The sequence below is a fragment of the Sorex fumeus genome, unplaced genomic scaffold (genome assembly GCF_029834395.1).
Source record: "Sorex fumeus unplaced genomic scaffold, SorFum_2.1 ptg000030l, whole genome shotgun sequence".
Taxonomy (NCBI): domain Eukaryota; kingdom Metazoa; phylum Chordata; class Mammalia; order Eulipotyphla; family Soricidae; genus Sorex; species Sorex fumeus.
The window spans coordinates 4,253,242-4,279,474 of NW_026606087.1; the positions used below are offsets into that span (position 1 = coordinate 4,253,242).

The 26,233-nt window shown below is 38.4% G+C and overlaps 1 protein-coding gene across 4 annotated transcripts in view; it reads left to right on the forward strand.

The window, feature by feature from the left end:
- The window catches only part of BTBD10 (BTB domain containing 10), a 70,573-nt gene that overhangs the window by 9,674 nt on the left and 34,666 nt on the right, over positions 1 to 26,233 (forward strand). The window contains exons 1-2 of one of the 4 annotated variants that reach the window (XM_056115857.1): positions 14,583 to 14,711; positions 17,754 to 17,911. The exons of 1 other annotated variant lie outside the window; for it this stretch is intronic. In XM_056115857.1, the coding sequence (XP_055971832.1) occupies positions 17,811 to 17,911 (101 nt within the window). In that variant the 5' untranslated portion in view covers positions 14,583 to 14,711; positions 17,754 to 17,810. Of the gene's footprint in view, positions 1 to 14,582; positions 14,712 to 17,753; positions 17,912 to 25,134; positions 25,437 to 26,233 lie in introns of those variants that run through there. 2 more of the 4 variants (XM_056115856.1, XM_056115855.1) reach the window with 2 other exon arrangements.

Sequence of the window (26,233 nt, forward strand, 5' to 3'; positions counted from 1 at the left end):
TATTACTCAAAAGTCATGATTACATCTGTATTACTTTTAACTCCATTCCCACATGTACTGAAGGTAGCTATTCCTATTAGTGTCTTGTATGTCCATCTAAAGTTCTTGATTCAAAAATAACAAACGTATACTTTTACAAGTATATATATATATATACTTGTATATATGTATTTTTAAAATTTATTTCACAAATGACAGCAAATTGCATACTGCATATTTTTTTTGGGTCCTTTTCCTCTTACCTAATTCTTTTTTTCCCTTACCTAATTATTGTGTTATTAATCTATATTAGTATGTGTGTAAACTCAAAAAGGGGAGCAGCACTCTATCTCTCCCATTGCCTGAGTTCGGTAGTCTCATGCCACTTCCCTCACCTCGGGGAGGCCGATGGCGATGGGTAGGTGAAGGAAGGAATGAGGGCCAGGCTGGTTGGTCTCAGTTGCAGTTTATTCCAATCTCATCTCCATTCACTCCTGTCTTTCTCCCTCTGTTTCTCTCCCCAGCCATGCTACTTCATTCTCCTTCTGTCTCCCTCAATCTCCTTCTCCTCCTGGCTCTTGAATCTGGATCTTGATCCCCCAGCCCCCTCTTATAGTGTAGTTAAATTACAAAACCATGAGGGGTTGAGGCTTACGTATAGGTGTGGTCAACAATCAATAGGGGTAAAGTTCTTTCCCTCAGGGAAAGCCGCTTCTAGGACAGATTCTCTTTTAGGAGGTGGACCCACCCTAGAGCGGAATCCCATGGGTGTGTTTCTTCTCTCCTTGTCCACCAAACATATAAGCATTCATAATATTAATCATTTTGTGTGGACACAGTAAGAGATATATTAATCTTATAGAATTGCTCTCCTGGGTCATCTTGATCTCAGACTACAGTACTCAGGCCAGATTAGTCTTTCCTATCCTTAGCAGGGTCCTAGTCTCGTTGTTACTTTTGGATCATGATAGCATCTGTCCATGACCATGTTCTCAACTTATAGTTGAGTGTCGTGGCACTTTGGCCTGGTCCATTTTAATGTCAGGGTAGCTTATAGCTTGCCCTGGATCCATTCAGTCCCTTGTAGGGACCCTGCTTAGGGGAACTAGAAACTAGGGGCAACTGAGGCTTAAGTCAAGAAAGCAGATGCCCGGGAGTAAATAGTATTCGAAGCCAGTTAGATCCTAAGTTACAAAAGCATAATATAAATTGTCTTTCTGTGTCTATACAAAAGGACATTGCTTTAAAGTAAATTATTCAAAAGATATAAGGAAGGGAATGCCCTGCCACAAAGGTAGGGTGGGATGGGGGGGATGGAGGGTGGGAGGAATACTGGGACTGGTGGTGGTGGAGAATGGGCACTGGTGGAGGGATGGGTATTCGATCATTGTATAACTGAAACCCAAGCACAAAAATTTGTAAGTCTACAACTGTACCTCATGGTATCTCACTAATAAAAATTAAAAAAAAAAAGTAAAGCCATGATTTAAATAAAGTATGATAAAAAAAAGATATAAGGAGAGGAGAAAGGCACTATTAGCTTACAATACAAGTTCAGCATCCCAGAAGAATCTGACCTTACAAATTAACAGAGTCTGATTAGGGGGAAAAGCTGATTAACTGGTTGGGGAAGAGAGCATAGAGAAGTGGTTACAGATAAAGGAATGGGAGCACTGTGATGGGTGTAACCCGATAAACCTAAGCTCCTTGTGGCAAGGGAGAAAGGACAAATCAATGTTATCCTACAAGTATGTGAGGAGCTTATTCTTTATTACCAATGCTTGGGATTTCACGGCATGATGTGCCATTGTTTATTCAGGTAACCTCTTTTGACGCACGTTTAGATTTATTTTCAGTCTTGTCATTATGAATAATGTACAGTGAACATATTTTTGAATATTTTGTTAGCATGGAATTGTTTCATCAGGGTTATTCTTAGAAGTGGAGCAGGTTTATGTAATTTTGTTAGATATTGAAAAATTCCTTTCCACATGGTTATATCATTTTTATTTTTCATTAATAGTGTATGTGAATGTCAGAGGACATCTCCAGTCTTACCAGCAGAGTATTGTGATCAAACCTAGAGGTGTTCATTTGCCTTTCTAACTATGTTGAATACTTTACATGTTTTTTTGGGGAGATGGGAACTCTCCCAAGCGGTGTTTAGGAGGTTTGGGTTCACTCCCTGGTGATTTTTGGCTAACTGGGCCAGTGATTCAAGTGCCCAAGAATACCATGCTGCTTGGATCCTGAGGTCTCAGAAGATTACCTGGACCAACCTGAAGACCATATGATGCATATCAAACTATGTTTACATGCAGAAACTCTGCTTTAATCCCAACTTTTTAAAAAGTCTTTATTTCTTCATTTTTTTCCCCCTTCTGAGGATTGCTCTTGCCTTGGTGCATTCTATGTGTGTATGTGTTGGGGATGGGGCAGTGGGGGTGGTTATACTATCTTTTTTTTTTTTGGTAGTATGTAGAAATTTATAGTATAATGTAGACTAAGGATAAAATAAGTACCTATAGTTTGTATTTTCAGTTAGCAAACTCTTAGCTCTTTTGATCACTAAGAAAACTGACTTTTTATTTATTTTTTATTTATTGAATCACTGTGGGAAAAATTACAAAGTTTTCAGGTTTAAGTCTCGGTCATGCAATCATCAAACACATTTCTCTTCACCAGTACTTATTTTTCACCACCAAGAACTCCAATATACCCCCCTTCCACCCCTCCCAATGCCTGTGAGGCAGATGAATTCTAATTAATACTCTTATCTACTTTGATTAGATTGATTCTTTGACAAAAGATGCACCATTATTGTTTAGAGTTTACACCCCCAAATCAGACCTGCTGAAAAGGCATTGTGAAATAATTTGTTTTCTACAGCTGGTTACAAGAACCAAATGATGTTGTGCGGCCGCGGTTGTGGCTGCGCGATTTTGGACTTCTGATATTTTACTTATTAAGCCTGGAAGTATTCCTGCCGAGAGCAAGATAATTATGAGATTGGTTTCTGTGGCTTTGGAGGCATGGTGCCGTGGATTAACGCATAGTCCATTCACTTTTCTGGGTTATACTCTCTTTTAAAATTTCTTTTTTTAAATTTTTTCTTTTGACTTTTGCACCACACCCAGCAGTGCTCGGGCCTTACTTCTGGCTCTGTGCATGGGACTCATTTCTGGTGGTGATCAAGGGACCATATGGGTCCTGGGGATTGAACCTGAGTCAGCTGCGTGTAAGGCAAGTGTCCTACCTATTGTACTTTCTCTGGCCCTGTAACAGTTTTTATTTTTACATAGTCATATATGTAAAATATGGAGCAATAGCACAACAGGCAGGGCGTTTGCCTTGTACGTGGTCAGTCAATCCGGGTGACCCAGGTTCGATTCCTCTGCCCCTCTCGGAGAGCCTGGCAGGCTACCCATGACATATTCAGTATGCCAAACACAGTAACAACAAGTCTCACAATGGAGACATTACTGGCCTGCTCGAGCAAATCGATGAACAATGGGAGGACAGTGCTATAGTCAAATAAGAACAACTTTAACTTTTCCAGATTATAAAGGAAGTATCACCCATTTTCCTTCTAATGTGGGTATTTCAATTTTTACATTCAGATAATGGATACATTTGGTATTTACCCTAGTTATTGTGTGGGGTGTAAATTTGCTTTTATGTTTTTCCAAATGTTTATCTAGTTGTTCTGATACCTTTTGTTACTGTTGTCTTAAGTAATTTGAGAAACCACTTTATAATGTCAAAATTTCCTTAAATTTTTAAAGATCTATTTCTGGACTTTTTATTCTGTTCTCTTGATTCAGGGCTGGAGCAATAGCACAGCGGGTAGGGCGTTCGCCTTACAAGCGGCCAACATGGCCGACCCGAGTTCGATTCCTCCGCCCCTCTCGGAGAGCCCGGCTAGCTACCGAGAGTATTCGATATGCCAGACACAGTAACAATAAAGTCTCCAATGGAGACGTTACTGGGCCCGCTCGAGCAAATCGACGATCAACGGGAGGGCCTTTACCTTTACCTTGATTCATGTGTCTGAATCCGAAGCTTAGTCTAGTTTTGAAATAAACCTTATTTTAAGCTTTGTAAGAAAATAATTTTATTAAAATGAACCCTATACACAGAAGATACACAGAAAGTGTTTTTTTTATTAGAAGTCTTTTGTTCAAGGCAAACTTGAGATACCTTTAAATGAAACATTTAAAGGAAAATGACCATTTTTGGTTTAGAAGATTTTAATGTTTTTTTTTTTTTTTTTTTTTTTTTTGCTTTTTGGGTCACACCCGGCGATGCACAGGAGTAACTCCTGGTTCATGCACTCAGGAATCACTGCTGGCGGTGCTCAGGGGACCATATGGGATGCTGGGAATCAAACCCGGGTCGGCTGCGTGCAAGGCAAACGCCCTACCCGCTGTGCTATCGCTCCAGCCCCCAGATTTTAATGTTTTGCTGCCAGTTGTGCTGGAAAATATGCTACTTTCCAGATTGTAGCTCTTTAAAATTAAGATGGATTATTTAAAATGCACTTTTTCAGCTGTAATATATTTTGTGTGTTTAGCAACCACATGTTGCTGGGGGCTACTTTTTGGACAGCACGGGCATGGAACATTTCTAACATTTCATAACACAACTTTGCATTTAACATGGGTCTAGTGCTAGGGTCTAGGCAGATAAACAAGCCCAAACTGAGAAGTGGAAGGTAAGGAAATAATGAAGCGTCAAAATGAGGTAGCACAATAAAGGCTATATAACTTATAAAAACAGCCTCATTAAAAAAAGAATCTGAATTTTGTTAAGGTAATTTCTGTTAACTAATATGTCTTGTTTTAACTATTATTGTTTTTCATTTTGCAGTAGTTAGTACTATTTAGGTCACGGTCACTGTCACTGTCCTTGTCCTCCCGTTGTTCATTGATTTGCTCAAGTGGGCCCAGTAATGTCTCCATCATGAGACTTGTTATTGTGTTTGGCATATCGAATACGTCACGGGTAGCTTGCCAGGCTTTGCCGTGCTACTCTCGGTAGCTTGCCGGGCTCTCCGAGAGGGGCGGAGGAATCGAACCTGGGCTGACCAGGTCAGCCGCATGCAAGGCAAATGCCCTACCAGCTCTGCTATCGCTCCAGCCCACTATTTAGGTAGAAAAGGAAAAAGTATGTAAAAGAAGTATGTAAAGAAAAAGGTTACTTAAAAAATTAAAAATGTAGTTCTCTTTTGTTTTTTATTCCTAATTTAAAAAAAAATTTTTTTTGGGGGGGGAATTTAGTCTATACCTGGCATTGTTTAGGTCTTACTCCTCTCTCTATGCTTGACAGTGGCCACATGCAAGGCAAGCTCCAAAACCTTTGTACTTATATCTTCAGACCGAGTTTAAAGAATTTAACAATATATATAACATCTAGTTCTATAATGATAGTCATATGTAGATATTTAGAAAATGCTTAAGATACTGAAAGATTTTCAATCATTGGTCTGATGAAGATGAGTAAATAAAATTTTTTTTGGAAGTGTAAATATCTTAAGAAATCAGCAAAATATGACTGGGATATGTATGATAATGGTGATAGGTAATTCAAATATTTTATCTCTAGATCACCTCAATAAGATCATGAGCTGAATATTACTGACTTGAGGTCTCTTAAATTTTTTTTTAATGAATATTTGTGAGGTTGTTACAAAGCTATTCATGATTGGGTTTCAGTCATACAATGATCCAATGAAACCCATCCTTCCACCATTATACATGTCCCACCACCAATGTTTCCCTGTTTCCCTCCCACTCACCACCAACACCTCTCCCCTACCTCCCCCCCACCCCCACACACACCTTTTCTTTCTCCTTTTGTGCATTATGGTCTGCAATACAATTACCAAGAAGTCACTGTGTTTGTTCAGGGTGTTTAGTATTTTTATCAGAAAGGTAGGGCTAGAGTAGCTTTTTAACTGTGTGGCAGCCTGGCATGTGGCTGTGACTGCAGAGGCTTTCGAAAGTACGGGGAAGTGAGAGGAGGTAATCCATCCAGATCCTGAGAAAGCCTGGAGATTTCAGTCACAAAACCCACATGGTGGGGCATGGCAGCAGTTTTGGATTGTGGAAGCAAGTGGCTGCCAGGACCTCTGCCTGGGTGGGCACCGGGCTGACCAGCCCCCCATCTGCCCCTGATTTTCCCTGGTCTGATCAGCCTTGTGTGGGTCTGAGATTAACTCTGGATTTTGATCTCTTTTGAGATTTATGTATAGGGCTCTAGTAGAAGGCTGGTAGAATAGCTTATATGTTGGTGCTGGAGTTGGTTTGTAGGGGTGATTGCTGGTACTTCCAGGAGTATGGAGAAGCTGGGAAGGTAGCCCATCCTGCATGCCAGAATTTTCAGCAGATTTTATCTCAGTGAAGTTGGACTAAAGTTGGTGGAGTTCAGCCTGGGACATGACGGTGATTATGGATTGTAGAAGCAAGCTACTGCTGGGGGCTTTACTTAGGCTGGCACCAGACTGACTTGCCCCCCTCTGATTTACCCTGGTCTGTGAACAGCCATGCACGGGTTAGAGATTGACTGCAGCTTTTTATGTCTTGTGAGATTTTATTTATGGGTTTCTGAAGCAAGGTCTATACAAATGAGCTTGTATAGCTGAGCTGGAGGTGGATTGTGGGTGTGGCTCCCATATATTTAATTTGGTGGCTTAATTTCTTGGGAAACTTGGTCTCGAGTTGTTGGGGTCTGGCTAGAGGCACAGTGGAAATTTTGGGGTATCAGGAAGCCTGAAGGCACCATCAGGCTGCTGATGCAGTCGCCCCATGGGTACAGGTTGAGCTGGCAGCACCACACCCCTTGGGAGGTCTTACATTTTGGTAGGCTAGATAAGGAGTCAAGTAACTGTAAGGCAAAGTCCTTTTAATAGCAATTCCATGTAATTTTACAAAAACTGGTAATTAATGTCTCTTGCACTTAGGAAAATTACAGAGAAGATGTTAAGTACTCAATAAAGAGATTCAAATGGGAGTATAAAGAAAATAAATTTGGTAAACTGAAACTAGTTCCATAGAATTCAGTTATATATAATTTATTGTAAAGAAATCCTGAATTAAGTTCTCACCTAATTTGCTTGCTTTATTTTAACTGCAGCAGATCAGAAAAGTACAATCCTTGGTAACTTAGAGGGCTTCCCTGAGATTTTAGGCAGGCAACTTGGAGAATTTGGTAGAAATTTAGGAGTCATTTGTATAACAATTTGTATAACAAATTTGAGTCTTATAAATTTGTTAATGAGTCAGATATTTGTTATATAACTAACAACTCTAAAGCATTTATAAAGCATTAACTTTAAAAATGCTTTTAAGGAGATAGTTGGATAGTTGTTAAATTTGTTTTCTTGAGCACATATTGGCATTAGTAATAGTATTGTTAGAATTTTTTTCTCACTTGAGGGTGAGAATCACCCTCTTTGTCATAACCAAGATGTGGTTATAATATTTCAATGACTTTTGAAAGGCAGGTTATTATCTATAAATATTATTTTATTTCCTCTCCAGTATTGTGTTAAGTTTAAGTGTTAGCTTCATCTTAATTGAAATGCCTTGTAAAAACTTACATACCAGCTGTGGGAGCACAGCCCTATTTTGGTTTTGCCCTCAAGGATGCTTCATTTTAATGGTGAACATGTGGATATGTATATCCACACCTGGAGATGCTCAGGGGTTACTCCTGAGTCTGTGCTCAGAAATTACTCCTGGCAGTGCTCAGGGGACCATATGGTATCCTAGGGATCAAACCTGGGTTGGCTCTGTGCAAGGTACATGCCCTACCTGCTGTACTATCTTGCCAGCCCTAACCAGTGTGCATAGCATAGTGATGGGGGTCTCAGAATGTCTGAGCATCCAAATACGACATTTTAGCTTATTGAATATTTTTGATCGAGGTATTTGAGAATTGGAGTATGCTGGGAAATTTGCTCTTAGGGACATGACAAAAACTTCCTATTAAAGGTAAAGGTAAAGGTAAAGGCCCTCCCGTTGATCGTCGATTTGCTCGAGCGGGCCCAGTAACGTCTCCATGGGAGACTTTGTTGTTACTGTGTCTGGCATATCGAATACTCTCGGTAGCTTGCCGGGCTCTCCGAGAGGGGCGGAGGAATCGAACTCAGGTCGGCCATGTTGGCCGCTTGTAAGGCGAATGCCCTACCAGCTGTGCTATCGCTCCAGCCCTCTATTAAAGGTGTTCCCCTAATATTGAAAGAAGGAGCATCCTTAGCTCTGAAAATGAAGAGATAGAGTGGAATCATCGGGCATTGCTAATAATTTTCTTAGTTTCCTACACTTAGCTTATCCACTTTGTCAGATCATATCTTTATACAACTTAGACTCTCAAATTTAGTGTAAGTACCAGAAGTTGAACTTTTTGTATGTTTTGGGCCATACCTAGTGGTGCTTAGGGCTTACTTCTAGCTTTGTGTTGAGGGTTCATTCCTAACAGGGTTTGAAGGATCATATTGGATGCCAGGGATCTGACCCAGGTCGGCCATGTGTGAGACAAGAGCTCTTCCCGCTCTACTATCTCCCCAGTGCCTTAAGTTGAACTACTTATTTATTCATTTATTTCGCTTTTTGGGTCACACCCGGTGATGCACAGGGGTCACCTCTGGCTCTGCACTCAGGAATTATCCCTGGCGGTGCTCAGGGGACCATATGGGATGCTGGTAATTGAACCTGGGTTGCCCCCGTGCAAGGCAAACGCCCAACCCGCTGTGCTATCACTCCAGCCCCGAACTACTTTTTTAGACAAGATTGGGTACTTTCAGCATGGTATGGCCGTAGATCTTCTTTTTTAAAATATAACTTTATTGAGTCATTACAGATATTGAATATTCCAACACCAGTCCCACCATCATTGCATCTTCCCACTACCATTATTTCCAATTTTCCCAACCACCATTGAGCCAGCCCCCATAGCAGGTCCTCAGTAATTATTTTACATTGCTTGTTATAATTTGCTAAAAGGATGATGAAAAAATGTTTCCTTAGAAGATTAGTGTAGATTGTTGTATTTTACCATGGAACTCTTAAACCCTTGTGTAAGGGATTAATTACTAAAATGTTACAGTTAAAGTTAAGCCTTCTGTGTTTACATTTTGCTAATCGAGATCAGTTGCCTTCTACATTCCATCCTGTCCAATCTGGTGTTCTTTCCTGGTTTATCTGTATTACAGAGTTTGAGATGTCACACAGCCAAAATCATGGCCACGCACTCCAGGGTATCCATAATTTTTACCCGGGGGATACAGCTGGAGTTAAATAAATTCTTAACTGACTGGCGACTTTGGAGAATATGTATGACTGCCAGGCTTCTGGAGATACTGGGAGGTAGCCCACCCCTGACCCTATGAAAGCTGGAGATTGCAGTCACGAAATCTACATGCCTGAGATTTTCTTTCTTTTTTTTTTTTTTTTCTTTTTGGGTCACACCCGGCAATGCATGCACAGGGGTTACTCCTGGCTCTGCGTTCAGGAATTACCCCTGGTGGTGTTCAGGGGACCATATGGGATGCTGAGAATCGAACCAGGGTTGGCCGAGTACAAGGCAATTGCCCTACCCGCTGTGCTATTGCTCCAGCCCTATGCCTGAGATTTTCAACAAATTAATTTCTGGATGAGGCTTATTCAAGGAGTGAGGTCCAGCTGGGAGCATGGCAGCGTTTGCAGATTGTGCAGGTTTTCAGCTGCTGAGGCTCTATTTGTACAGGTGCAGGGGGCTCACCCCTGCCCCCTCGGGGTTGCCCCCTGTGACTCAGCCTTGCATTGGGTCCGGGAGAATTCTGCCACTTGTAGATCTTTTGTGAGATTTATTTCTGAGTCTCTGGATCATGGCCAGTCCCACATGGCACCAAAGATGCCCCATTCATCTCTACATTCTGTGCCCATCTTCAACTTGAAGATTACCAGAATCTTGAATTTATTTTCATATTTTGAAAGAAAATCCAAATCAGTAATTTCTGACTGTCTTTCCTCCTCTTCCTCATCCTCCTCATCCTCTACGCTATGGCCCAGTGCAGCCACTGCCATGATCTCTCAAGTTGAATTTCTTTTATGATCACCTCTGTCAGGATAATGGTAGGAACACATAGTGGCTTTGTGCTTGGAAATGATTCCTTGGAGGTACTCTGACTAAGGATTCGAATTGGGGTCAGCCGCATGCAAGAGTTAGCTTACCTCCTGTTGTTTCTCCAGATCCCACATAAAAATTAAGTAAATTTGATGTTCACAAGTAGTAAACATCACTGCTGAATTCTTAAATTTTATATGCAGTAGCAATCTCTATATATACTTCTATAGGTTTTGAGAGGGTGTACAGTCGTGTGATTTCTTATTGCAATCCAGATACAGAGTAGTTCCATCACCTCCCTGCCTGTTCTTGTAGTTCCTAATTCCTGACCCCTGGCTGCTCTGTTCTGTATCCTAGTAATTTTATCTAAGAATTTCCTGGAAATGAAATCATGGTATAGGGAAGCTTCGAGTCTGATTTCTTTCACTTAGAAGTAGTTTTGATGTTCATTTTATTGTGTATCAGTAGTCACTTCAGTTAGATTGTTGGATATTAGATGCTGTCCTGCCAGTGTCTGCAGATGTTTTTCTTTAATTGTTTCTGTTCACGTGGAGTGGGTTACTTTTATTGACCTGTTTTCAAGTTCCTGATGAATTTTTTTTATCATCCCATCTGTTGCTAATCCCCATTAATGAACATTTTTGTTGTCTTTTCAGATAGAACTGAATTTTTTTTCTTGTAACTTTTATTTTTCTATTAGAAATTTATTTCTGCTACTCATCAAGACTTTTCTGTTTTAGTTCTTTGAATTTAATTGCTTGACTATATTTATAATATGTTAATATGTACATTGAAGTATTTTTTTGCTTGCTAAGTTCAACATTATATACTTGGTATCAGTTTCTATCAAATGCTTTTTTACTAGTTTGCTTCTGATTGCTTTTCTTTTATTTTTAAACATCTTTTTTAAATTTTTTGTTCAAACCGTAGTATACACTGTTTTCTATGTTATGTTTCTTAATGTTTTCTTCTAAGGATGGTTGGTATTTTATTCTTTTGACCTAGTTGGACTCAAACTGCAAACTTTGTTTCCCCTTCAGTATATATATCAGCTGATGATCTTCTAGTTATTTTTTTAACCAGCTTTCTTGGGCAATTTTGTGAGGGAAGGGTGTCTGCAACTGTGTAATTTAATTTGGTGTTCAGGATAACATTGGGACAGAGATCTTACTCATGGAGCTCACCCTCTCTGTTGTTCCTCTATTTCTGGGGATTCCCAACTTTCTAGCTCATCTGTTATTGATGCCCTTTGTCTTCTGATACTGCAAGCCAGTAAGAGCTTGATTTTTTTTTGGGCCACACCTGACAGTATTCGGGGCTTAGTCCTGGCTCTGTGCTCAGAGATAACTCTCAGTGATGGATGGGGGCATTATATGAAGTGGCCAAGGATGGATCCTGGTTGGCTGCTTACAAGGCAAACGCTTTACCTGCAATAGCTCTCGGCCCTAGGAACTTAATTTTTGGCTCCAGAGTATAGGGAAAAGGTTTAGGGAAAGAGAGTGAAGAGGAAGAGATTAGATGAGAACCACAGGAGTCAAAGGGATTCAGGTACATGGGTGGTATTAAGAAATAATAGAGGGCTGGAGCGATAGTACAGTGGGTAGGGCATTTGCCTTGTGCGCGGCCGACCCGGGTTTGATACCCAGCATCCCATATCGTCCCCTGAGCACCACCAGGAGTAATTCCTGAGTGCAGAGCCAGGAATAAACCCTGAGCATTGCCAAGTGTGACCCAAAAAGCAAAAAAAGCTAATTACCCAAACCACAGTCAACAACACTGAAATCGCAATATCCAAGCTTTAATAACCAAATTTAAACGTGCCTGTTAGGGTGGCAGGCTGGGGCTGCGGTGGGGTAGGGTAGGAGAGAGAACTACTGGTGGTGGGAAGTTAACACCAACGATGGGATTAGTGATGGATCATTGTATGTCAAAAACCAAAGTATGAATAACTTTGTAATTCACTGTATTTTAGTGGAATTAAATTTTGAAAAAGAAAAACTTAATTTTTTTCGTTGTATGGTTTGGAGAATATACTAAGTTTAAGGGCTGGAGTGATAGCACAGCGGTCGGGCGTTTCCCTTGCACGCAGCCAACATGGCCGACCCGAGTTCGATTCCTCCGCCCCTCTCGGAGAGCCCGGCAAGCTACCGAGAGTATCTCGCCCGCATGGCAGAGCCTGGCAAGCCTCCCGTGACGTATTCGATATGCCAGACACAGTAACAACAAAGTCTCCAATGGAGACGTTACTGGGCCCGCTCGAGCAAAATCGAGGAACAACGGGAGGGCCTTTACCTTTTAAAATAAAGCATCAGACTCATTCCATAGAATTTTTTTTTGAGGTAAAGTCCTCTATATGAGGGTATCTGGGGTCTCCTCTAGACCTCTGAAACTTGCTGAACAGAGTTTGCTCAGATTTGGGGCCCTTAACTTTTGTGCTTCTTTCACTCCTAATACTAAAATTAAGCATTGTAGCACTGTCCTTTCATTGTTCATCGATTTGCTCTAGTGGGCCCAGTAACATCTCCATTGTGAGACTTATTGTTACTGTGTTTGACATATCAAATACGTCACAGGTAGCTTGCCAGGCTTTGCTGTGTGGGCGAGATACTCTCGGTAGCTTGCCGGGCTCTTAGAGGGTGGAGGAATCGAACTCAGGTCAACTGGGTGGCTATGTGCAAGGCAAATGCCCTACCACTGAGCTATACTTACTTACTAATATTTGTCTTAAATTTCTGACTACTTCAAGTTGTGAACTATTTTTTTTTCTGAACTTTTTTTTTTCTTCACTACTTACCTATGTGCCTGTTTAGTTTTCCTAAACATCTTTATAGTGGTTGAGGAAGGCACTCAGTATAAAAATTTTAAGCTTGATTCTATCATCCTCTGGTTACGCATGGTTTTTCAAGACTGACTTCTTTCACTATTGTATACTTTTGGACTTTCTTTTTTAGGCCACACCTGTTGATGCTTAGGGCTCACTAATTACTCCTAGTGATGCTAAAGGTGCACATAAGGGCTGCTGATAATCAAGCCTGGATTAGCCACATGCAAGTAGGGCGCCCTACTTGCTGCCTGCTATGTCCAGCCCTAGGACACATTTTTTTTCTTTTTTGGGTCACACTCGGCAATGCACAGGGGTTATTCCTGGCTCATGCACTCAGGAATTACTCCTGGTGGTGCTTGGGGGACCATATGGGATGCTGGGAATCGAACCCGGGTCGGCTGTGTGCAAGGCAAACATCCTACCCACTGTACTATCGCTCCAGCCCCAGGACACTTTCTTAAGTGGCTATTTTAAAAATATTTTACCAACATAAATTAAGGCTTACATAATTACTTGGGCAGCACTTTCACAGAAGTTTCCTTTTTTTTTTTTTTAAATTCCATTGTTTTTAATATTTTAAAAGTTGCTTTTACCTGTTCTTTTTCTTTCATTATTGTCTGTGGTAGTGTATGTTTATTTAGTTCCTCTAGTCTTAGTAGTCCTCAAAGTAGCTAAAAATCAGTTCAGTTCCTTATCAATTTATGATTTAATCTGGCAGTTTCTGTGAGGAAATTAGAAAAACTTGTCGAACTTTTTCAAAGCTTTCTAGTAGTTAGATTTGTTGAGATCACTTGACTCCTGGTTTTATTGCCAGATGTTGTGCTTTGGGATGGTTCACTAAGAGATGTCCATAGGAGAAATGGGGAGCAAGGGGGTAATGGCTGGGAGAGTGTCCTACCTAGCCTTTCTAATGGACCCACCTCCTATTTGTATGTGTAGGGAGTGGGGGATGGGGCTGGACTGGGAAAGTCTTCTTTCAGCACCTGCACAGTGGGGATGTCTCACTGGTTTCACTAGGCTGCTGTCAAGCTGCATTTGAGGACCCCTTGGTCTTCACGATGTGGAAACTGGTCCTCACCACCAAATTCCCAGGGAGTCACGGTCTTCGACTGGATTGAGTAATTTCTTTTTATAGGGAAAAAAAATCAGTCTTTGCCTTTGCCCTGCACAGGTTAACATTATTCTGGAAACATGAAGGGAGAAAGACAGAAAACATGGCTTCTCTGGAACAAAGAGAGCCAACGGTACACATCCCCAAGATGAGATCAGGAGAAGCCAGAAAACAATGATTCCACTTGCCTTTTCAAAACTGATTTAATAGGGTCCCCCCACTATGCCACCAAGCTGCCCCTAATTGGTACTTCCTTTGTAGATAAAAGTCTGGTGTCAGGTAAAGGGAAGAACTTTTGGTGATTACATTTCAGATTCTTAATACAGCCTTTTGCTTTTGCTAATCAGTCTCCTCTCATGCACTAGGTAAGGTCCAACCATCTTGTTTTTACATTCATGATTTAGGGACTCTAGGGGCTCATGCCAGAGTAATTAATGTCTTTAATAATATGCATCTTGGTTTTGTTAATTTCCAGAGGTAAACTCATTGCTGACGGCCTCCCATCTACTTGTCTGTTTCGTTTGATACATCTTCTATTTTGTACCTTTCAGGATGGTGCAATCTCTTATTCCTAAGGAGAGAGACTCATGAAATCCCTCAAGATTCTGACCCTTGAGAAATTCTTCCTTCCTGTAGGCTTTTCCTGAAGGCCTTCATGTAGTTCATACAGAATTAAATGTGAATATTCAGGTATTTGCTCTTTGATCCACCACAACTAAGTCATTAATTTGCTTTTTTTTGGTGATTTCGATTTGGGAAAAGTTATTTTTGGGACACATTACTAGCTCAGTGCTTTCTTGCTACTTGTTAATCTATTTCCCCATTCCTCTTGATATTTTGCTTTCTGTATAACAAGTATATGATATTACTATTTAATTCTGTCTTTTCCACTATTTTACCTTTAATTATTAGGTCTTTCTTTTTAATAACCACCGCACTTGAATTACTTTGTTTTCAAAGTCTGAAAAATAAAAACAACTTTATGTGTGATACTTTGATTTATAAGAAATATATTTTGGTTATTAAATAAACAGAATATATTTCTCATACTATTTGATCTTCATCCACAGTTCCTGACCTACAACTCCCCAGAACTTTGAATTTAAGTGTTGAGTGTTGAAAGTATCCCTTGTTCTGATAATGAATGTAACTTTTTTGAAACACCTGATAATGAAAGATGTGGGGTGGAATGGGGCTGTTGCCTAGAGAACCAAATGATAAGAGTGTTGGAACTTACAGTCCTTATCTCTTAAAAGGCTGTAAGGATTTTTTTGGGTGTGGTCACACCCAGCAGTGCTAGAGTTTACTACTTGCTCTGCTCTCAGGGATCACTTCTGGCAGTCTTGGCGGACCATTTAGGGTACCAGGGATTGAACCCAGGCTGGCTGTGGGCAAGCAAGCACCCTACCCACTTAACTATCCCTGCATCCTTGAGACCGCTGTAAGTTGAGGGTCACTAGAAACCAGTGATTTATTTACTTTTTTGTTTGTTTGTTTGTTTGGGGCCACACCTGATGGTTCTTAGAATTTATTTCTGGTGGTTGCTTGCTCGGGGATCATATGTGGTGCAGGGATTGAACTGGGGTTTGCCATCTCTCCAGTTTGGGCCATTGATTTAATCCAGGTTTCTTCAACTGTTTGACACCTGTGGACTAGGGAAAATAAAAATACTTTGCTGAAGGGTGATGAGCAAGCCAGAAACAAAAATCAGTGTAGTATCCTAAGCGTGAAATAGCATAACCATATAGCTGCTATGTGGTTGGGTGAAATTTTTGGTGGACTCCCAGAGAATTTTCATGGCCTGGCACCAGTCTCCAGTTATAGAATGAAGAACAGGGAAACTAGAGTAATGTTATGAAGCCTCCATAAAATCTCAAAAGGGAGCCAGAGTGATAGTACAGTAGGTAGGAGGCTTGCCTTGCAGGAGGCCAACATAAGTTTGATCCCTGGCATCACATAAAATACTATCTTGAGTAAATATTATCAGAATTGAACTCAATTGAGTTGAATTGGTTGTTGGTTTGGGGAAGCCATTGCATGCATTCAAATTAGAACAGGGTCTGGGATCCCCCCAATATACGAATATGTTTATAGAAAAACTTGTGTAATACTACTAGTTATAACAAGATATTAATAGAATACACATAGCCATGAAATAGTGAAGGTTTAAAGAAAAGTTTGTTGGCAATAAAAAAAAATGATACAAATTTACATTTGAAAGAACTTTCTGTTAGTCTGAGATTCCAGTCTAAATTGTAATATAAACAGGATAGAGGTATCCCTCTACCTTTGGAAAGTTTTCACTAAGCCTCTTTTTTCTACTCATTTTCATTAACTGAAAGAAAGTTGGAGAGGATTTTTATTTTGATGACAAAAGGCAAGAAATGAAAATTGCATTTTATTTTATAGCAGTCCCCTAGAGATGTTTGTATTATCTGAAAGTCAATCTGACTTTACAAAGAGTATGCCAATTCGAACATTTTTCAAGATCAAGACTTTATTTTCGTTAGTAAAATCTCATTGTTATGACATTACCAGTATTATGACCTTTTGGCAAAATGAACAAACTTTTGAGACTTGTATTCTGTATATGGAAGCATAAGGCCTATCTTATATAGTGATTGCAAAGATTAAATTGGAGAGTGGTATTTTAATGTGATTATTATCAGTATTAAGCTTTTGTCAAGCAAGTTTTCTTACAGTTTCGTGACTAATAGAATGAACAGTTCCAAAGCTTCACATGAGATCACATGAACACAGTCTTCCCGTTGTTCATTGATTTGCTCAAGCGGGCCCAGTAACGTCTCCATCGTGAGACTTCTTGTTACTGTGTTTGGCATATCAAATACGTCACGGGTAGCTTGCTAGGCTCTGCCGTGCGGGCAAGATACTCTCTACCGGGCTCTCCGAGAGGGGCGGAGGAATCAAACTCGGGTCGGCCTTGCTGGCCGCTTGTAAGGCAAACGCCCTACCGCTGTGCTATTGCTCAAAAAAAAAAATAAGGCATTGTAAATTATACATTTTTTTGTTAATTGTACTTTTAGGGAACATTATATTTACATGCTATATTTTTCTTTTTTTTTTACATGCTATATTTTTGAACAAATAGCAAATATTCAGGGTCTTTAACTTTAGAAATAACATCACTTGGTTGTGATGGATGTTTTATTAATAAGCATCTTTTAGTAACTAAGAAACACATTCTGGGGCCAGAGAGATAGTATAGCAGATAGAGCAATTTTCTTCCTGGTGACTGACCCAGGTTCAATCTCTGACATCCTGTATGTTTCTCTAAGCCCCACTAAAAGTGATCCCTAATCTCAGAGACAAGGAGTAAGCCATACTACTGGTTGCAGCTCAAAAACTAAAAAAGAATTGCATCTGAAGTGATAATTTTGTCTGAAAAAAATCAGTCTGTGAAACTTTTTGTCCTTTTTTCATACTATATTGATGTAAGAAACATGAGATACTCAGATGACAGTTTAATATATTTACTGAGTATAAAGAACACATTATTATACATTTACATAGGGTTAGCAAGTGTAATAGAATAAAATGAAAAGCATCTAAAAGGATTCCTGGTGTTTAATGATATGATTTGTGACCTTTACTGCATGTCTTATATTTTATAATTTAATAAAAAGTCACAGAAATATCAGAAAGTATGTAAAATTCTGTGGCTATTATTTTGCATGGAACAGACTTAAAGGTCAACACTACTCTCTTATGTAGGTTATGGGTGCTACATGTCTGCTTTCAGAGCAGTAGTGTGAGGAAGCTTGAAGTGGGATGGCAGGACGACCTCATCTTTATGACAGTAACTCCAGTGATCCAGAGAATTGGGATCGGAAATTGCATAGTAGACCTCGTAAACTTTATAAACATTCAAGGTAGGTAGAAAATAAGTACTTCACAAATCAAAACTGTGATAAAGTTGATTTTTTTATAAAGAAACTGCATTTGGTTTGGCAAACCCTGTTGGAAAATGGGAGGTGTTTCACCAAATATTTGCATGTTTATATTTCTCTTAAAATTGCATTTAGAAACACATTTCTTTTTAAATTTATATATATTTTTATTTTTGTTTCTAAATGTCACAATTTTAGTTGGCCTCACATATAAGTTCTGTAATTGGCATCTCTTAAAACAGATTAGCCCCTTATAAAAAAATTCTTTAATTTTTATACAGTAAGAATTTACTTTGTGCTCTTAAATACAGGTGTATGTAAATCATACAACATAATTTATAGACTTGTGTTGCTTTTGCTTTCGTGCATTTTAAATTATGTGAATTTATATTGTGTTGTAATCCTAATGCTAAAATTGTTTTATACAGTGACTATAAGTTCATTTAAAGTTCAATTAAAATTAATTTTACGAGGCATTATATATTAAAAATATTCTTTTGTTTTGCTTTCCAGGGACTGGGAGGGAAAAGAGGGTGGGTGGTTTGATTTTTGTGGTGCCAGGGCTGTACGCATGTGAGACATGTGCTCAACATGAAGTGACATTTCTGACCCTTGATAGTATTTTAAAGTTTTCATTTTGACTTAATGAGGAATACATGGTCTAAAATACAATATGATATTTTAAGGTGTTGATTGGAAGCTCATAAACCACAGATTACAGGTATGTAAGCATGTTTTCATCATGTATTATGCTTTATGAATATTTTTAGGGAAAATCATTGAACGTTAACTTGAATGTAAAATTCTCCTGGTTACGAATGTAAAATTCTCCTGATAATCAAGATCATTTTTCTTGAAAAGAATAAAAATATTGTGATACTGATTTTTTTTTTTTCCGGGCCACACCTGGTGGTACTCCAGATTTCCTGCTTTGCTCAGGGATCACTTCTGGTAGTGATTAAGGGAATGAATGTACGTGATGCTGGGAATTGAACTGGAGATAGCATCTTGCGAACATCAATTTGTGATGTTTGATTGCTGTATGATTTTTAACCCATGTAAAGAAATTCAAATCATTTAATGTATCCTACTAGCTATACTGTCTCTCCAGCCCCTGACATCCTTTTTTTCACCCCAAGGGTTTAATGGGCTGCACCTAGCAGCGTTTGACCTACTCCTGGTGGACTTGGGACAATACAAGGTGCCAGGGATCAAATCCAGGTCAGCTGTGTGCAGGACAAACAAACTCCTTGCCTGCTGTACTATTTCTCTGGCCCCCTGACTTCCCTCCCCTCCCCTCCCCTCCCCTCCCCCTCCCCTCCCCTCCCTTCCCCCTCCCCTCCCTTCCCCCTCCCCTCCCCTCCCTTCCCCCTCCCCTCCCTTCCCCCTCCCCTCCCCTCTCTTCCCTTCCCCTACCAAAAATAGTACTTTGAAACTGCTGCAGTAGCTATGAAATACTAATGACTGATTTTTTAAAATAATAACTTTTATTAAGACACTGTGATTCACAAAGTTGTTCATAATAGAGTTGTTTCTGGCATATAGTGTTCCAACACCAGTCACACTGCCATTGTGACCTTCCCTCCAACAGTGTCTTCAGTTCCCTCCCACCCCACTACCTGCTTCCTTAGCAAGCACAGAACAAATTTATGTCATACTGTGCCAACAAAACTCAAAGGAATGGCAAGTGCAATGATCAGAAAATAAATCAATAAAAATCAGTTTGTGATGTCTGAGTGCTTATGATTTTAATCCATATAAGAAATTCAAATCACTTAATAAAATGGAATTTTCTAATTTACATAAATAAGTTTTTAATTGTGGCATCTAAAATATATTGCATTTTTGTTTTTGGATCTCCTTGTGGTAATTGTGCCTTCCCTTTCATGAATAAAACTTTAAAAAATTCTGTGCTAGCATGTTTTAGAGCTTACATGAAATGGTAAGACCTATAAATGTAAAATTTAGTAGGAATGAAGAGAATTTAGAAAATTTGTAGGGGGAAATATGAGTAGGCCTATAAAAGCAGTGTTTTGTCCCAAGAAAGGGAATATTGGTTTATATTTAAAAATAAGTCTGTACACATACTATTAAGTGTCTGCATTAGTAAGTAAAAGATTGTAGTATAGCTCTCTATGGATATACAAGAAAACTGATCAGATAGAGAACATTCAATAAAAATGAGATGTTCCTTCATTATTGGAAATGTACAAAGTCCCTTGGCAAGCTAGGATTTAACATAGTCACTGTCACTGTCTTCCCATTGTTCATCAGTTTGCTCGAGCGGGCCCAGTAATGTCTCCATTGTGAGACTTGTTACTGTTTTGGCATATTGAATATGTCACGGTACCTTGCCAGGCAAGGTAGCTTGCCAGGCTTTGCTGTGTGGGCGAGATACTCGCGGTAGCTTGCCAGGCTCTTTGAGAGGGGCAGAGGAATCGAACTCAGGTTGGCCATGTTGGCTACGTTGGCCGCTTGTAAGGCAAATGCCCTACCACTGTGCTATAGCTCAGCAGGATTTAACATACCTTTCTTAATTTAGTAGAGGGCAAATATAAGCACTGTCAATGAGTGCCATACTCAGTGTTACATGCTTGGAAGTTGTCTTTTTCTTTAAAGAAGTTTCTTAAACTTTTCTTGTAAAACTGGTTTGAAGTTCCCCAAGCTGTTGCCTGTTCATGAAACTTTGTCATTCTTTTGAATCTGGATGATAATCTAACTAGATAATTACATTTTGGTGAGGTGTTCTTTAATTGTGAATTTTGAAACTTCAATGAAATGAACTATATTCTGTCATTCTTTCCTGGCTCATAGTCTATTTGATAGATCTGATGTCAGTCTTACGGACTTTTTTCGTGTATAAGTTTTTCTTGTTGTTTTTTTCTTTTTCTTTTTTTTCCTTGTTTTTTGTTTTATCTCACTGCCTTCAGTATTCTGTTTCTGTCTTAGGTTTTTGTCATTCTGAGCATAGTGTGTCTAGGAATTTTCCTAGTTGAGTCTGTTTTTGATGGGACCCTTCTGACTTCTTGTATTTGGTTGCTTGTATTTCACAACTCTGGGAAATTGTCTTTTAAATCATTTTTATTAATTTTTGAGTGAGATAAACAGTTACAGAGTTATCCATGATTGGGTTTCATGCAGCGTTGCAACAACTCTGGGAAATTCTTAACTAGCTCTGTATAAATATTGGTTCTTCATCAAATTTGCCTTTCTGGTCTGCAGGGACTTTAACGATTATTATATTGTTCTTCTTGAGCTCATCCCATAGTTCTCTGGTGTATTGTTAATTTCTTTTCAAACTTTTTTCTATCTTGTTAATTTTCTAGAGGTTTCAACTCACCTGGGTACTCCTCAGTCTTTTTTTCTGCTCCTGTAATTTTGTTGCTTAGAGCTTCTAATGAAATTTTTACATCACCTACCATAGTCTTAATTTCTACTTGTAGTTTCCTCATTTCACCTCTAATCGTGCCTTGCTGACTACCTGTATCATTGTTTGTTTGATCTAATTAAACATCCTCACCATGTTGTCACTAAAGTCATTTTCTGCCGTTTTTTACAGAGCTGGATGTGTTTGTGCTTTCTGTATTTGTTGTTTTCACTCATTGAAGTTGGTGGGTTCTTCTCATTGAACCAATATTTCTCCATTGGTTTTCTAGTGTTCCTGCTTGCTGAGGGTGAATCATCGCAGTTCTGTCACCCTGGAAGACTTTGAGTGATTAGACTTAGGGTTTCCCTTTTCCTTCTTTGTCCATCTCTACCCAGTGACGAAGTATAACTAGAAGGGCGGAGGAGCAAGTAGAGGTTCAGGAGCTGTGGTGTAGGTCCATTATTGTTGTGGATGGGGTATGTTGATTTTAACTTTTACCAATAAGATGTTTAATTTTTTAATATGGTAGCACTGTAGCACTGTCCTCCCGTTGTTCATCGATTTGCTCGAGCGGGCACCAGTAACATCTCTCAACAAATTGTGAGACTTGTTACTGTTTTTGGCATATTGAATACGTCACGGGGAGCTTGCCAGGCTTTTAATAGAGTAAGAGCTAAAATATTGAATTTATTAATTTGCAAGTGAACACCAAAATGTGTGCTTTTTGATTTTACTCATTTTTGCGGTTGCTGCTTTTCAGTTGATGTTCTAGGAGCCAAGTTACAGTAAGGCAGGTAGAATGCTTGCCTTGCATGCAGTGGCCCCAGGTTCGATCCCTGGTATTCCATCTGGTCCCTGGTGCACTGCTGGGAGTAATTCTTGAGTCCAGAGCCAGGAGTAACCCCTGAGCACCTCTGAATGTGGGGACCCCGCCAAAAAATCACTTGCTCTTCTAGTTTATTTCCTCTGTACTGTTTATGGATAATAATTTTATCTGTAAGATTATAATGGTATAGTATATTATTTGGTGAGGTACATATATGTTATATACTTTATTCCAAGTGAATTATGTATATCTAGTTTTTCATGTATTTTGGCTGATGTACAGTACTGCGTTATGTAGTGCCAGGGTAAAAATAAACTATTATTTGTGTTCTAAAAGCTAGCCACGATTTTACTACTGTATTTTAGTAGCAAACATAGCTATTCTTGATGTGTTTAGCATCAGTAACTTCTTGGTGTTCTATTCAAGTAGATCGCAACAGTATTGGGCTAAGTGAAAAACAGTAAAGAGGAGTATAAATGGAATATAAATAGAAAAATACATACTGGGATTTTTTTTTTTTAAACCGAAAAGACTGTAAAATCCTTTGAACTTTAACTTCATGAAACTGGCTTAGGCACTTTTTATTCCTTTGTATTTAGGAACATGTAATTTGCAAATATTTCCTAATTTAAATAAAAAAAATTTAAACAGTGATTATAATACTACTAATGATAGTTTCATCGCATACATCATTCTAGTGTCATATGTCTGACCAGAACTTAGGATACTTAAAATGGGCTGGATAGATAGTACAGTGGCTTAGTACAGTAGGGCTTGCATACAGCTGGCCTGGGTTTGATCCCCAGCTCCACATACAGTCCCTGAGCACCTCCCTGAGTGGTCCCCACAAAAAAGATTTTAAAAAAAACACAGTTCGACTTTTTAAGATGGTATATTTTTAACTAATAATTAAAAAATTTTAGTATTACTCCTTTATTAGTAATAAAAATAGTAAATTAACTGGTTTTAAGAACTTATGCTCAGTAAGTATCATTTAGATACTTGTTTAGTTTAGGATTTGTTTAGTTCAAGTTTTAGAAGTGTTATTGCCATCACAGATGCTTTTAGTATCTGCATATGGATCATTTAGAAGACAGTATGGCATCTAATTGTGATAGTGAGTTATAGTAAATGTTCATAGAATGAATTCTGAGCAACTCGGTGAAAATAAGACTAAACTAATCCATAGTTAGGGGTAATTTCTGTCAGAACTAGAGCTCTATAGATTGTATTACTGTCCCCAGTAATGAGTGAAAAAATTAAAAATCCCATATGGTCCCCCAAGCATCGCCAGGAGTGAAAAGCCAGGAGTAACCCCTGTGCATTGCCAGGTATGACCCAAAAAGCAAAAAAAAAAAAAAAAAAAAAGAAAGAAAGAAAGAAAAAAAATTGAAAATAACAAACTTCCCATGGCCACCAGTGCTGTCAATGGAAGAACTAATATCTACAAAACACAGATTCATTATTTTGAAATGTTTACATAACACTGTGGTATTTACGAAGCAGCAAGAATAGGTAAAATGAACTCATATACTTAACCCCTAGCTTCAGATTTTCAGCTTATAACTAATTTTGTTCCCTGTATGCTTCTCTCTACTGTTAACGTTTTCTTTCTGATTTTTATACTTTATTTAGATATTTGAGTGAAAAATTAGGCAAAACAGTGATTTAAATTTTTATTTCTCTTGTACACAAGAAGTTTATAGGCAGGCAATACCTGATGTAGAATTAGTTGGCTTAAGAATTTGATTTTCTTAATTTTGATTAATCTTTTCTTAATCTTAATTTTCTTAATTTTATCTCATGATTGCAAGATGGTTATTGTTGTTGTATCAATCACGCTATTGTTGTATCAGTCATGCCCATTTTCTAGATGAGAAGAGAAAGGAGTAAAAGGAACAACAGATAGGGGGTACCACGTGGTGATGGGGATTGAATCTGGGCTGACCTCAGTCCTCTGATCCATCTCCCTTGCTCCAGTGGTTACTATAGTATGTGTTACTAACTTTATGATTTCTCTTTCATCTAGTACAACTTTAATATATTTTCTTTTGAATGTGAGTTTGACGTATTTAATACGGATGTAGAAGACAAGACAGGGAAGCTAATTTTGTCATCTTTGGGCTTCAGAATTCTTGTGATCCTCTGCAAGTGCATACAAATTAATTAAAGTTAAAAATCAATGAACTTTGTTTATGAGTAGTTGTGTTAATACGTATCTAGAGGGTTTGGGTAGCTTGCTGAGGTTAAAGTTTATTTTAGATGTATTTGACCAGAATTATAACTTCTTTAAAAATTTGGGAAGATTTTTTTTTCCTTTTTAAAAAGAAAACATTTTTCAATATAATGTTAAAATGTCTAAATAGGCAGCATGCTAAAAGCTCTTGAATATTTGAATTGGGTCAAATACAACTATTTAAAACTCAGATCTGCAGTCTGCTCAGGTTACTAAAGATAAATGCATCATACATTTAGCATCAGACTTTGCCGCAAGGTTTTAGTCTCACATAGAAATACGCATGCTCATTTCTTCTGAGACTGCGTGAAGAATGAGCTTTCCAGTTTCCCTTTCAAATCACCTCGGCAGTCCCAGCAGCAGTTTACAGATGGGAAACTTTGGTTGTTTTAAACAGTAGTTCTTGAGTGAATATTAAAAGTATTATTACTGTGTAATTTCTAGTTTTAAGGAGAAACTTTACTGCTCAGAACGTGGGTACACAATAAAACATTGAAAAAAAGAAACTTAGCTGCATCTTTAGTTTTTTTAAAACCTAGCAAGCTGGCAGAGCTAGAATTAGCTTTACAGATGGCATTTGACAACATCTACATATCACTAGCTTTATCTCCTGAGTTTTCTTCAGCCTGTCTGTCAATTACGATATCCAATCACTGCACAGAGATGAAGAAATGGGACGATCACAGCTCACACGATGCTGTTTGGTTAGAAACGTCAGTGCTGCACAACCCACGGCTGAGTCAGTGTCTGTGAGAAAATGAACTGAATTAATATGTAGAGGGGGTTGTATCTCTGAACATTTATAGCCTAAACAACCGCAACAGCATTATTACACAGTAGAGAGAGGAAAGCTAAAGGAAGTCTGAAGTGAGGCAGGGAGAGAGTGGGAGTTTGATTGTTCAGAGAAATCTTGAAGATAATGGAAATATCAGATCTGCTAAAGTTTCCTAGTAATGCCCAAGGATGCTGACCTGGCTTTCAGTGCTGCATTGTTTGAAAAAGCAGAGTTCCTATCTACTCTGATTTCAAAATTTTTTTCTTGTTTCTGTGTGTCTACTTTGGCATATGCTAAAGGAAGGTGTGTATTCATTTATTACATGATATTGCTGGGTTATAATTATATACATATATGGATATGAAAGATTGAGAGATAAGTCTGTTTTATCATTTACATTTTGGATATAAAAATCTTAAATATACTAATTGTAATTTAGCTACAATTTGCTTAAAGAGTATGTTTTTATTTTCATGTTTATTGGATTTGCAGTCATAGAACTTCATACAACTTGAATGTGTTATCTTGGCATTTATAAGTATAGAAAAGTTATTTAAGGAAAGACTAATTTTTGAATATGGAAAATAAAATTTAAGATAATGAAATAATTTCCTAGAGAAGTTCAGTGTATTTTTACTTTCACATGAATAAAGGATAAGATGGATCAGTTATGTAGTAGTACTTCACAGAACCAAATATATTTATTTGAAAATATTTTAATTGATTAGAATGACTTTCTGGTCTTTTAGAATACAGTCATTGAATAGGATATGCCTAGATGATGCTGTTAAAATAGAGTAAGCAAATAAGTTTATTGCAAGTAGAAATTTAATAAATTGTTCTTATGAGTATGATTTAAAATTTTAAGAAATGCCATTATTTATTAGAAAATTTTAGCACAATTTAAAATATTTGACTAAACTTTTTTCTTGTCTTAAGTACCCCTGTCCTACTGATAGTTTGACTGGGGGAAATATAACTTTTAAGAAGTTTTTTGTTTTTTAAATCCTTAAATGATTCATATTGCCTTTTCCTGGAGATGAGAGGATGTTCTTGTGATTTTTGCTTCTTAATTTTTGAAAGTTTTGTCATCTTGCTGG